Source organism: Thalassophryne amazonica, chromosome 10, assembly GCF_902500255.1.
Source record: "Thalassophryne amazonica chromosome 10, fThaAma1.1, whole genome shotgun sequence".
NCBI classification, from domain to species: domain Eukaryota; kingdom Metazoa; phylum Chordata; class Actinopteri; order Batrachoidiformes; family Batrachoididae; genus Thalassophryne; species Thalassophryne amazonica.
The window spans coordinates 7,591,998-7,606,743 of NC_047112.1; the positions used below are offsets into that span (position 1 = coordinate 7,591,998).

Sequence of the window (14,746 nt, forward strand, 5' to 3'; positions counted from 1 at the left end):
ACAGCACACGATTTGGGCTAAATCTCATCGGTGTTAAGATGTTCCTGTTGAGTAGGGACATCTAGAGTACCTTTATTCTACAATGGTATAAAATACAAAAACATGTTAGAACTCATAATCAAAATCAAGCAAGATTGACCACAAGTAATAATCATCCCACAACATCTGTACACTATTCACCTGAACAAACGAAAATAAGCATGTAATGTTACGTATATTCAGTTGGGCCAAGTTGTTCCAACTCCAGTCTTGGACTGTGAACGTGGTGGTGTACATTGTCACATCAACCATCCTACAGAACCACTCTGGGTTCTGGCAACCATCAATCTACCAGTGGTCCATCCACTTTAAATCAAGTTTGTATTAACTGTAAAGATATTGGCTGTTTTCTCCCCAAATCTGATCTAATTCTGAGGTAAACTGAATGAATGAATTTATTTAACACACACAGTCCAAAACAACAACAAAAAACTTACAACTAAGAAAGAAAATGGATTAACAATGCATCTGTTTTGCCTGAAAGGGTATAGGCAGAATCAAAGCTTATTAACGCCTACCCCTTTAACCAAAAAATATAATTATCTACTCAGAAAGGAGAGGGAGAAATAAACAACCCATCTATTCCCACTCGCTTTTTCAACCACTTCAATCTCTATATTAAAGGACACAATCCAAATGCTACCAATCAAATTTACATTTACAAATTCACATTTACAAATTTACAATTGGCAACACACAAAACATCCTTCTTCAGCAGATGCATATCTTGAAAATATCATGTCTTTAAATTGATTTTTAAAGTGATTGAAATTTGGACATCGTTTGAGTTCCTCCGTCAGGTTATTCCATATTCTAGGGCCACACATGGAGACACAGAAACCTTTCCTGGTCGTCCGAGCGCCAGCAATTTTAAAATGATACAAGTCCTGTAAATGATATTTTCCCTCTCTCGCAGTAAAAAATTATTGGATTCTAAAGGGCACTTGTTTATTTTTCACTTTGTACATTAATTGAACAGTCGAACAAAATCATATCGTGAAGTTTTAATATTTGAGATTTAATGAACAATGGGTTGGTGTGGTCACAACAACCTGCATTATGAATAGTTGTTAACGCTCTTTTTTGAAGAATGAATAATGGTTGCACTGTAGTTTTATAATTGTTGCCCCAAACTTCAGCACAGTAAGTCAGGTAAGGTGCAACCAATGAACAATACAGAGTATGTAGTGCTCTGCAATCAAGAACATGCTTTGCTTTATTTAATACTGCAAAACTCTTTGATACCTTCTTTTGAACATGTTGAATATGAGCTTTCCAATTAATTTTTTCATCAATAATGACACCTAAAAACTTATTTTCTTTGTATACTGGAACTGCAGAGTAGTTGTTGACTGTTGAGAATAAATCAAAAGAAGTACACTTCCAAAACCCCATAGCCCCCAAAAATTACAAGTCTGATTCAATAAAATTTTTTTAAAACTCTGTTTTGCCTTAAACCTTTTAATATTGTTTTTATTGACAGTTAACATTTGCTGTGCGGTTAAAGCTCAGTTTCAATTTATGCAAGGGTTAAAGTGTAAAGTTGCTCAAATTTTGTAAAAAGTGATGTAAATTTTTGGTTGAGCTAATAGGATTAATAAAAGAAATAGTTTTGACTGTGTTGAATGTTTGGTCTCCAAAGTAAAGGTCGAACAAGGTTGACATCCATTGGATTCTATGACATGTGACATATGTTACCCCGTAACCTGATAACTAAGCATGGCAGATGGTGCAAACTATTCCATGCCCGTATATAAAGAGAATTCTGCAGATTTTTTTCTGATCTGGATATCAACATTATGTATTTTCTTTTCATTGATAATAAGCAACAAGCACTAACTGTTACACAGCTATTATCACACACCCTCAAGTTTCAATTTCCTCTGCCAGAGTAATCCCTTAAGTGATGAAAGGGGAAACTGCTAGATAAACTTTTCCCATGGGGGTTGAGAATTTTTGCTCCCTGGTCCCTATTCTCCTCTGATATCAAACAGATTAGTAGGCTTGTAAATACCCATGTAGACACACAATTACACTTCTCTGGTTTGTAAAAACATGTTTGTATGTATAAGCTGAGAAAGGGAGCTTCTCCTTCCTGTTGCAAATACTGTAAAGGTGCAAATATTTGCGTGGGATTTATTATGCGAATTTCGCGAGTTAAACAAGGTCGCCAAATTAAATACCGCTATTTTAATACATAAGTACATATACGTACATATTCATAATGTATCACGAATATTAATACCGCTAAATACGAGGTCTGTTAGAAAACTATCCGACCTTTTTATTTTTTGCAAAAACTATATGGATTTGAATCATGTTCGCTTGCATCAGCCAAGCTTGAACCTTCGTGCGCATGAGTGAGTTTTTTCACGCCTGTCGGTTGCGTCATTCGCAACCGACAGGCAGGTATAAAGTTTGCATTAATGTTATCTTGGTTCTTCCTGGGTGGTTCTTATGGCAACTGATCCAATCCCAAGCAAGGACTATTTGTATATAAAAATGTATTTCCTAAAATGATACATTTTGGGAATCCGAGGTGGAGCTCGGAGTCGAGCCACTGCTCCTCCACGTCGAAAGGAGTCAGTTGAGGTGGCTCGGGCATCTTTTCTGGATGCCCCCTGGACGCCTCGCTGGAGAGGTGTTCCGGGCACGTCCCATTGGGAGGAGGCCCCGGGGAAGACCCAGGACATGCTGGAAGGATTACATCTCTCGGCTGGCTTGGGAACGCCTTGGGGTTCCCCCGGAGGAGCTGGGGGAGGTGTGTGTGGATCGGGAGGTCTAGGCGGCTTTGCTTGAACTGCTGGACCTGACTCCGGATAAAGAGGAAGAAAATGGATGGATGGATGGATACATTTTGGGTTTTAAATGAAATTTATGTAGTTTTTACCCCTCGAAATCCTCAAAAAGCTTCTGCTTCGGGGGGCTTTGCCCCCCTGAGCCCCCCACAAGGGCGTTGCCCCTCAACCCCACCGGGGGCCCTGCGGCCCACTGGACCCTCAACTCAAGGATTTGAACCCCCCCTTTCACATTCCTATATATGGCCCTGTATTCCTTTATAAAACCCTGTTAACTAATAATTTGCATCACTTTTTACCAAAATTGGAGCAACTTCATCTTTTGACCCTGTATAACTAAAATTTACCTTTGTCATCCTTTTTGCTGTTTTAACCCCATAAATCCATAATGTTCAGTCATAGATAGTCCAAACGATACCTTTTTGGAATCTTTATGATCACACAAATAATATGGTATACCTTTCAATATGATTGGAACATTTTTAAATTTTGACGCCTGTTCAATTTTTCATTGACCCTTGTAGGTCATTACAGGTCAGCTCCAGGATGCCTCGACATCTGAAAATAAATAATTAATAATAAATAATTAATTTAGAATATGTGTGCCAAATTTGGTGAGTTTATGACAAAATGAACAATTATGGCAATTTTAGCGAAGCTGCACCACTATCGTTATCTTCCTGGAAAAAATAAAAATAAAAACAATCAAGAAAACTGCAAACATTTTTATTTCTGACACACTTAAATGACAACTAACACACAAACTAACAAATGGGTATATTATTTATTTAGTTATGAATTATTTGGTTTATTTTGGAAATCCAGCATGTATGCAGAATGTGAAGTACATAATTTGCATTGCATTCATACACAAAACCTTCCGAGAATAACAAAAAACAGAAGCCAAAACTCAGCATAAGATTAGGGTTCAGCCCAGTTGTGTTCGGCTCGTTTCGGCTCCCTTCGTTGATCACGTGATGTTTCTCTGAAAATGACGTAACGTTCCGCCGAGAAGATGTCCTCCTTGTTTGCTGGTAGTGGTTGTTTTGTTTAGTTATTTGATACATTGTTGTTAGTGCTCATGTAACAGCAAGCAGTTGACTCGTAGTTTAGTTATTAATGATGTAGGTAAAATACTCGTCAGCTAAAGTTATCACAAGCTAACGCATTCTGTCGTACAGTAAAGCTGACCCCAGACTATTACATGGAACGCTGACACGGACTACTACCTGAAAACGTCCGAAAAAGGTAAGTTCGCGCGTTTATTTCATTTTTATCAGATAATGTTATTTTGATTTTCTTTTATTTATTATTATGTGGCATTGTATAAAACGGATACAGCAGCATAATAAAGTGTCCTTTAATCACAGACAACGATTTTTTTTTTGGTAAATTTAAAATAAAATTAATTTTTTTTTTTAATTAAATATTCAGTTTCAGAAAAAAAAAAACAAAATCTCCTTAAAATAAACGATAGAAAATATATAAAATTAGCTTCACTGTTTGCTAAAATTAAATATATTGGGTATTTTTTAAAAATAAAATGTGTGATGTTGCCAGGTCACAAAATTCACTAGAAAAATCAGCTACTCTCATATTTATTCTCATGTTTCAAAGATTCTCTGCTTTCCACTCTTGAAATTTAGACAAAAAAGTTCTTTTGTGATCTTTACCGAAAAATCCAGCATTAACGTCCGCAAATCATCAGACACAAGGGGGTTATTCCTATTCTAATCCAAATCATGTCCACACAAAATCTGCCTCAGAAAACTGAAAAGTCCGCTGTTTTTCTGGCTTTCCTCCCAAACACAGTTCTCATTTGTGCAAAGCACGTTTCTATCAAGACATTAAATGTAGTTTCACTCAAACTGTTTGTTGTTGTAATGTTGAATGATGACAAAAAATGTGCATGCAGTGCATACAGGATTAAAGGACATGTTGCACCAAAATCATAACAATTTAGATTTATGCTGTTAGTAACCATCCGTGTGGCTCCAAGTAGGTTGATGTGCACCTGCAGCCACGAGTCATAAACGCAGCCTGTCAGTAACAGTCTCTGTTGGAGGCTCAGCTTTGTGCACGATTAATTGTGTTGTTAATTAAAAGTGTTGTTATCAATAAAATGTAAAAAAACTACATCTGCTGCTGGGGGGAACAGAGCGTCTCATCAGCTGCACAACACGTGCGCACACACACACACACACACACACACACACAGCGAGCTTCCCAGCACACATGCATTCCAGGTCCAAATTTACACTCTCTCAAAGTAAAAAAAAAAAAAAAAAAAAAAAAAAGAAATCTAGCCACAAAACACAAATGATGTAAAATGCTGAACATGCCAGACTCACCGTCGTGTTATGGATTATTTCCAAATGTAAACTTCACACAATCAAAGAAGCGCGCACGTGTTTGAGATTGCCGCGGCTAACAACATTAACTCCTGGAATAACATCCATTAACTCCTGGAAATAATGTCTTCTGACTTTTTTCAATATAACAAATCCATCTCTGTGTGGAGGCAGTCTGTTGAAAACAGTGTCAGATGTCCCACGTCCATGTCCACAGCTTCAGTAAACCAGCATCCACACAAACAGCGCGTCACCTCACTTTAGGCTCCAAAATCCAACACGATGAAAAAGTTAAGAGTTTTGGGGTGAAGTGTGTCATCTTCTGTCTGTAAATACAAGCCATCACTTTCGAACAGCAGCTCAGAAGCTTCATTTTTGGATGGAGCCGGTTTGTTTCCCTCTGTCTGTCAGTCACTGGGATGTTTCTGTTTTGCTAATTAGGACGTCACACACTGAAAAATGCAGAGGATTGCCAACGTTTTCTGGAAATGCACCTGCGGTATTGTATCACTTCCTGTTCCGGAGCACAGCGGTGTTTTTCTGTATCTGTTAGCTGTTTAATCTGCGCAGTTAGATTGATCTAGTTATCTAGATTACGATTTGTTTCCCAGTGTAATCTTTACGTGCCTTAACTAAAGCACTCCTTCTGCTGAATCACCTCTAAATTATTTACACATTATTCACTTTGCGTGTTTTTAGGAATCCGCTAGCTTAGCGTAGCTACTAGCTCTTAGCCGATTTAGCATGGTGGCTTCTCCTGTCTCTCCCGCACTTTTCTGCTCTGGGTGTGAAATGTTTAGTTATTCCTCGGCCTCCTTTAGCAGTAATGGTACTTGTAATAAGTGTAGCTTATTCGTAGCTTTGGAGGCCAGGCTGGGCGAATTGGAGACTCGGCTCCGCACCGTGGAAAATTCTACAGCTAGCCAGGCCCCTGTAGTCGGTGCGGACCAAGGTAGCTTAGCCGCCGTTAGTTCCCCCCTGGCAGATCCCGAGCAGCCGGGAAAGCAGGCTGACTGGGTGACTGTGAGGAGGAAGCGTAGCCCTAAACAGAAGCCCCGTGTACACCGCCAACCCGTTCACATTTCTAACCGTTTTTCCCCACTCGACGACACACCCGCCGAGGATCAAACTCTGGTTATTGGCGACTCTGTTTTGAGAAATGTGAAGTTAGCGACACCAGCAACCATAGTCAATTGTCTTCCGGGGGCCAGAGCAGGCGACATTGAAGGAAATTTGAAACTGCTGGCTAAGGCTAAGCGTAAATTTGGTAAGATTGTAATTCACGTCGGCAGTAATGACACCCGGTTACGCCAATCAGGAGGTCACTAAAATTAACATTAAATCGGTGTGTAACTTTGCAAAAACAATGTCGGACTCTGTAGTTTTCTCTGGGCCCCTCCCCAATCAGACCGGGAGTGACATGTTTAGCCGCATGTTCTCCTTGAATTGCTGGCTGTCTGAGTGGTGTCCAAAAAATGAGGTGGGCTTCATAGATAATTGGCAAAGCTTCTGGGGAAAACCTGGTCTTGTTAGGAGAGACGGCATCCATCCCACTTTGGATGGAGCAGCTCTCATTTCTAGAAATCTGGCTAATTTTCTTAAATCCTCCAAACCGTGACTATCCAGGGTTGGGACCAGGAAGCAGAGTTGTAGTCTTACACACCTCTCTGCAGCTTCTCTCCCCCTGCCATCCCCTCATTACCCCATCCCCGTAGAGACGGTGCCTGCTCCCAGACTACCAATAACCAGCAAAAGTCTATTTAAGCATAAAAATTCAAAAAGAAAAAATAATATAGCACCTTCAACTGCACCACAGACTAAAACAGTTAAATGTGGTCTATTAAACATTAGGTCTCTCTCTTCTAAGTCCCTGTTGGTAAATGATATAATAATTGATCAACATATTGATTTATTCTGCCTAACAGAAACCTGGTTACAGCAGGATGAATATGTTAGTTTAAATGAGTCAACACCCCCGAGTCACACTAACTGTCAGAATGCTCATAGCACGGGCCGGGGCGGAGGATTAGCAGCAATCTTCCATTCCAGCTTATTAATTAATCAAAAACCCAGACAGAGCTTTAATTCATTTGAAAGCTTGTCTCTTAGTCTTGTCCATCCAAATTGGAAGTCCCAAAAACCAGTTTTATTTGTTATTATCTATCGTCCACCTGGTCGTTACTGTGAGTTTCTCTGTGAATTTTCAGACCTTTTGTCTGACTTAGTGCTTAGCTCAGATAAGATAATTATAGTGGGCGATTTTAACATCCACACAGATGCTGAGAATGACAGCCTCAACACTGCATTTAATCTATTATTAGACTCTATTGGCTTTGCTCAAAAAGTAAATGAGTCCACCCACCACTTTAATCATATCTTAGATCTTGTTCTGACTTATGGTATGGAAATAGAAGACTTAACAGTATTCCCTGAAAACTCCCTTCTGTCTGATCATTTTTTAATAACATTTACATTTACTCTGATGGACTACCCAGCAGTAGGGAATAAGTTTCATTACACTAGAAGTCTTTCAGAAAGCGCTGTAACTAGGTTTAAGGATATGATTCCTTCTTTATGTTCTCTAATGCCATATAACAACACAGTGCAGAGTAGCTACCTAAACTCTGTAAGGGAGATAGAGTATCTCGTCAATAGTTTTACATCCTCATTGAAGACAACTTTGGATGCTGTAGCTCCTCTGAAAAAGAGAGCTTTAAATCAGAAGTGTCTGACTCCATGGTATAACTCTCAAACTCGTAGCTTAAAGCAGATAACCCGTAAGTTGGAGAGGAAATGGCGTCTCACTAATTTAGAAGATCTTCACTTAGCCTGGAAAAAGAGTCTGTTGCTCTATAAAAAAGCCCTCCGTAAAGCTAGGACATCTTTCTACTCTTCACTAATTGAAGAAAATAAGAACAACCCCAGGTTTCTTTTCAGCACTGTAGCCAGGCTGACAAAGAGTCAGAGCTCTATTGAGCTGAGTATTCCATTATCTTTAACTAGTAATGAGTTCATGACTTTCTTTGCTAACAAAATTTTAACTATTAGAGAAAAAATTACTCATAACCATCCCAAAGACGTATCGTTATCTTTGGCTGCTTTCAGTGATGCCGGTATTTGGTTAGACTCTTTCTCTCCGATTGTTCTGTCTGAGTTATTTTCATTAGTTACTTCATCCAAACCATCAACATGTTTATTAGACCCCATTCCTACCAGGCTGCTCAAGGAAGCCCTACCATTATTTAATGCTTCGATCTTAAATATGATCAATCTATCTTTGTTAGTTGGCTATGTACCACAGGCTTTTAAGGTGGCAGTAATTAAACCATTACTTAAAAAGCCATCACTTGACCCAGCTATCTTAGCTAATTATAGGCCAATCTCCAACCTTCCTTTTCTCTCAAAAATTCTTGAAAGGGTAGTTGTAAAACAGCTAACTGATCATCTGCAGAGGAATGGTCTATTTGAAGAGTTTCAGTCAGGTTTTAGAATTCATCATAGTACAGAAACAGCATTAGTGAAGGTTACAAATGATCTTCTTATGGCCTCGGACAGTGGACTCATCTCTGTGCTTGTTCTGTTAGACCTCAGTGCTGCTTTTGATACTGTTGACCATAAAATTTTATTACAGAGATTAGAGCATGCCATAGGTATTAAAGGCACTGCGCTGCGGTGGTTTGAATCATATTTGTCTAATAGATTACAATTTGTTTATGTAAATGGGGAATCTTCTTCACAGACTAAAGTTAATTATGGAGTTCCACAAGGTTCTGTGCTAGGACCAATTTTATTCACTTTATATATGCTTCCCTTAGGCAGTATTATTAGACGGTATTGCTTAAATTTTCATTGTTACGCAGATGATACCCAGCTTTATCTATCCATGAAGCCAGAGGACACACACCAATTAGCTAAACTGCAGGATTGTCTTACAGACATAAAGACATGGATGACCTCTAATTTCCTGCTTTTAAACTCAGATAAAACTGAAGTTATTGTACTTGGCCCCACAAATCTTAGAAACATGGTGTCTAACCAGATCCTTACTCTGGATGGCATTACCCTGACCTCTAGTAATACTGTGAGAAATCTTGGAGTCATTTTTGATCAGGATATGTCATTCAAAGCGCATATTAAACAAATATGTAGGACTGCTTTTTTGCATTTACGCAATATCTCTAAAATCAGAAAGGTCTTGTCTCAGAGTGATGCTGAAAAACTAATTCATGCATTTATTTCCTCTAGGCTGGACTATTGTAATTCATTATTATCAGGTTGTCCTAAAAGTTCCCTAAAAAGCCTTCAGTTAATTCAAAATGCTGCAGCTAGAGTGCTGACGGGGACTAGAAGGAGAGAGCATATCTCACCCATATTGGCCTCTCTTCATTGGTTTCCTGTTAATTCTAGAATAGAATTTAAAATTCTTCTTCTTACTTATAAGGTTTTGAATAATCAGGTCCCATCTTATCTTAGGGACCTCGTAGTACCATATCACCCTAAATAGAGCGCTTCGCTCTCAGACTGCAGGCTTACTTGTAGTTCCTAGGGTTTGTAAGAGTAAAATGGGAGGCAGAGCCTTCAGCTTTCAGGCTCCTCTCCTGTGGAACCAGCTCCCAATTCAGATCAGGGAGACAGACACCCTCTCTACTTTTAAGATTAGGCTTAAAACTTTCCTTTTTGCTAAAGCTTATAGTTAGGGCTGGATCAGGTGACCCTGAACCATCCCTTAGTTATGCTGCTATAGACGTAGACTGCTGGGGGGTTCCCATGATGCACTGTTTCTTTCTCTTTTTGCTCTGTATGCACCACTCTGCATTTAATCATTAGTGATCGATCTCTGCTCCCCTCCACAGCATGTCTTTTTCCTGGTTCTCTCCCTCAGCCCCAACCAGTCCCAGCAGAAGACTGCCCCTCCCTGAGCCTGGTTCTGCTGGAGGTTTCTTCCTGTTAAAAGGGAGTTTTTCCTTCCCACTGTAGCCAAGTGCTTGCTCACAGGGGGTCGTTTTGACCGTTGGGGTTTTACATCATTATTGTATGGCCTTGCCTTACAATATAAAGCGCCTTGGGGCAACTGTTTGTTGTGATTTGGCGCTATATAAAAAAAAAAAAAATTGAAAAAATTGAATTACTAACTGGGAAGTTAAAAAACATGAGCCATGTCCTTTAAAGCTGACAGCGGAAATGTAACTATTGTCTTATTGTTCACAGTGTAGTTTTTAACGTTGTGCTGTTGTCAGCTCACCCCAGTGTGATTTAAAAATATACAAATAAGCTAATATTTTTATTGACATTTTTAGCAAAACACTTATGGCCTGGTAAAGGTTTTTGTTGGTCTATAATGCTGTAAGGTAATATAATTCTCTCAATGATTAATTGATTTGTGAATCAGCTGTTGCGTAACTTACATTCTGGCTGAATTAACCATTGAAAATTCAAACCCTTTCATGTTTATTTGTCCTATGTTAGGCTTTACAGTCTTGTGTATTTGTATCATTCTGTAGGTGACGCTGTCCAGCTCACAATATGGCTGATGACCCACAGAGAAATTTTCGCTCGGCTTATTATGAGAAAGTTGGTTTCCGGGGAGTAGAGGAGAAGAAATCACTGGAAATCTTGCTCAAAGATAACCCTCTTGGTTGGTAATGGTCTATTTCTCAGCACTTCCTGTGGCTGTGTGTTTTATTTCCTGGTACTCTGGCTCCTCCCACTGCCAAACATCAGGGGCCTCATGCACAGAGCTTGCATATGCACAAAACGTGGCGTACGTGCGTCTCCACGCTAACGTTCAGATGTATCAAAAGTGAAATGTCCGTGGAAATGTGTGGTGCGCCACAAAAAAAAAATCCTGGCTGGCGTACGCATGTTTCAACAGCGTAACACTGGCAACATGTAGAGGTGATGCTGGGAATCGTTAATAGTGTGAAAACAAGAAATCACCAGAGTGATGTGCACATCAGAGACACACTGATGAACAAATAACACACCCACGTTTGTAATTATGTGGATGTATATAAAAGCACGCGCAAAGTGAAAGGAAAATGGTACTAACAGTGGTTGCATTAGCGTTGTTAGAGGACCTTACAAATGGTGCAATCCAAGGTAAGCGTGTATTCAGGGAACATGAGGATTTACTTGCAAATGACGATAACTGTGTGCACTGCTCTGAGTTCACAGCGTTTATGCCCTCACAGACACATGTGCCCACTAACATTTTTTCGAGTTTCATATTTATTCCGTTTGACAGGGTACCAAATAAACTATCCCTGCATGTCTCCACGTCATTTCCAATCATCTGTAGCTCACACTCAGTATAATTTCTTTCCTATTTTGATGTTGATTGATCTAATGGAGAGGGAATCCCAGCTCCAAGGGCCAATTTACATGGTTTGCATATAGGGCATGGAAAGGGATCAGCTTGGTATGGCCACATGTGTGCTCAATTCCAGTTACAGTGGGATGTACAAATGGAACATGTTTGGATCCATGCATATGCACACTTTTATACATCTGGATATTTTTGTGTTTATTTCAGTAGGAAATCCACGCAAGTCTTCGTACATGAGGTCCCTGGGACCCTAAAGTGACTGTGAATGGTTCCATGTTTGTCCATGACAGTAAAGTGGTTTAGAGATGACATACAGTGGGGAAAATAAGTATTTGACCCCTTGTCAGTTTTTCAGGTTTTCCCACCTACAATGAATGGGGAGGTCTGTAATTTCTATCGTAGGTACACTTCAACTGTGAGAGGCAGAATCTTAAAAAAAAAAAAAAAAAAAAAAAAAATCCAGAAAATCACATTGTATGATTTTTAAATAATTGCATTTTATTGCATAAAATAAGTATTTGACCCCCCCTACCAACCAACAAGAATTCTGTCTCTCACAGACCTGTTAATTGTTCTTTAAGAAGCCCTCTTATTCTGCACTCTTTACCTGTATTAATTGCACCTGTTTGAACTTTTTACCTGTATAAAAGACGCCTGTTCACACACTCAATCAATCACACTCCAACCTGTCCACCATAGCCAAGACCAAAGAGCTGTCTAAGGACACCAGGGACAAAACTGTAGACCTGCACAAGGCTGGGATGGACTACAGGACAACAGGCAAGCAGCTTGGTAGAAGACAACAACTGTTATGATTATTTATTAGAAAGAGGAAGAAACACAAGATGACTGTCAATCTCCCTTGGTCTGGGATTCCATGCAAGCTCTCACTTTGTGGGGTAAGGATGATTCTGAGAAAGCTCAGAACTACACAGGAGGACCTGGTCAATGACTTGAAGAGAGCTGGGACCACAGTCACAAAGATTACATTAGTAACACATGAGGCTGTCGTGGTTTAAAATCCTGCAGGGCAGCAAGGTCCCCCTGCTCAAGCCAGCACATGTCCAGGCCCGTTTGAAGTTCACCAGTGACCATCTGGATGATCCAGAGGAGGCATGGGAGAAGGTCATGTGGTCAGATGAGACCAGAATAGAGCTTTTTGGAATCAACTCCACTTACCATGTTTGGAGGATGAGAACAACCCCAAGAAAACCATCCCAACCGTGAAGCATGGGGGTGGAAACATCATACTCTGGGGTGCTCTTCTGCAAAGGGGACAGGACGACTGCACCGTATTGAAGGGAGGATGGATGGGGTCATGTATTGTGAGATTTTGGCAAACAACCTCCTTCCCTCAGTAAGAGCATTGAAGATGGGTCATGGCTGGGTCTTCCAGCATGACAATGACTCCAAACACACAGCCAGGGCAACTAAGGAGGGGCTCCGTAAGAAGCATTTCAAGGTCCTGGAGTGGTCTGGCCAGTCTCCAGACCTGAACTCAAAAGAAAATCTTTGGAGGGAGCTGAAACTCCAAACCTGAAAGATTTGGAGAAGATCTGTATGGAGGAGTGGACCAAAATCCCTGTTGCAGTGTGTGAAAACTTGGTCAAGAACTACAGGAAATGTCTGGCCTCTGTAATGGCAGACAAATGTTTCTGTACCAGTTGTTAAGCTCTGTTTTTCTAGGGGATCAAATACTTATTTTATGCAGTAAAATGCAAATTAATTATTTAAAAACCATACAATGTGATTTACTGGATTTTTTTTTTTTTTTTTTTTTTTAGATTCTGTCTCACAGTTGAAGTGTACCTACGATAAAAAATTACAGACCTCTACATTAATTTTCTGAACTGTGGTTTGAAATAAATTTCATCACATATTGCTTGTTGTTATTAGAGATTTTCAGCAAACATTCTGATACAGTGAAACCAAAAATCTACACAAATTCTATCAGAGTCCGATTAGACGGGTGTTTTTTATGTTCTGAGAGAAAGTGAAACCACAATGCTGCTTTTCTTGTGTTTGTGGTTTTTTTTTTTTTTTTTTTTTCTGTTTCTTTGGCAGCCTGTCTCATTCTGTAAACATTGTGTTTACTCTCTTGTCAGATCTGGAAAAGCTGAGCACCTTCAGTCAGCGCTTCCCCCTCCCCTCCATGTATCGGATCCACGTGTGGAAGGTTCTGCTGGGTAAGATGCACACTCACTAACCCAGTCTGGGTCCAAGTGAGTCAAATCCACCCTGTGAGACCACATCACTATGTTCCATGGTTTTGTTTTAAGTCGTATCATCATCAGTACAGCTGGAGCTTTTTGTAATCAGATGGCTGTCAATTTCCGGGTGAATGGCGCCAACGTGGTAATGCATTGATTTTTATGCATGTTTGTTTATTTAATGTGTGTAGGGAGGTCAGTATGAAAGAGGTATTATATTAATAATAATAAAAAGAATAGAAATATGTTGACTATAATATAAATGGACAAAAACCAAGACTTAATTTACTTGGAGACAAATAAAGAGAACCAGAATGTTTTCCTTTATCACTTTCCTGGTGTTTCAGGAGCTGGCCTTATGACATCACAAGATCTGTACAAGTGCAGCGCAGTGACCTACAAAAACAAGTTTAAACTCCTCCCCTGTCTCTAGTGATAGTTGAACATCATTGTCTGAGTGGGAAAACTGTAGCTGGGGGAAATATTTTGTAGAGAAAAACACATATATAACAAATGGTAATAATTATAAGTAATAAAACAGTAGAAACATGATTTACTGTTTCTAAGATGAGAGGTGCATAAAACACGTATTTTAAAGAAACCAATAAGGTTAGTTTAAGCTTTTTTAAACAGAATTTTAAACATTTGTTGATTTGTCGCTGTGTGATGTCTGTCTTCAGGCATCCTGCCGCCTCACAGTGACTCTCACGTGTTGGTGGGAGGCTACAGGAAGGAGCAGTACCAGGACATCCTGCAGGCTCTGGAGGTGATGAGGTACATCAGCTCCTCAGCACCTTCCACCCACATCTACCTGCGCATGTTCCAGCTGGAGAGCCAGGTGCTGCCGCGCTGCTCCGAGACCTCGCCCCCGGTAAGACGCAGGGACGAGATGGCTCTGGGTATTACCGGCTAACCAGTGGAAGCAGCTGATTCTGCTAGCATGGCGTAGGTTGCTGACGGGGTTTCCTGTCCTGCGTTTGTGTCAGAGCAGCTGTTGTGCTTCAGTCGTCCAATGAAACAAAT

At 40.0% G+C, this 14,746-nt stretch overlaps 1 protein-coding gene across 1 annotated transcript in view; it reads left to right on the forward strand.

Annotated features, from left to right (window-relative positions):
• Positions 1-3,808: 3,808 nt before the first annotated feature.
• tbc1d7 (TBC1 domain family, member 7) overlaps positions 3,809-14,746 on the forward strand; it is a 31,473-nt gene continuing 20,535 nt past the window's right edge. Inside the window, exons 1-4 of the mRNA XM_034179379.1 lie at positions 3,809-4,085; positions 10,690-10,823; positions 13,619-13,699; positions 14,404-14,594. Of these exons, the coding sequence (XP_034035270.1) occupies positions 10,712-10,823; positions 13,619-13,699; positions 14,404-14,594 (384 nt within the window). The 5' untranslated portion in view covers positions 3,809-4,085; positions 10,690-10,711. The remainder of the gene's footprint in view (positions 4,086-10,689; positions 10,824-13,618; positions 13,700-14,403; positions 14,595-14,746) is intronic.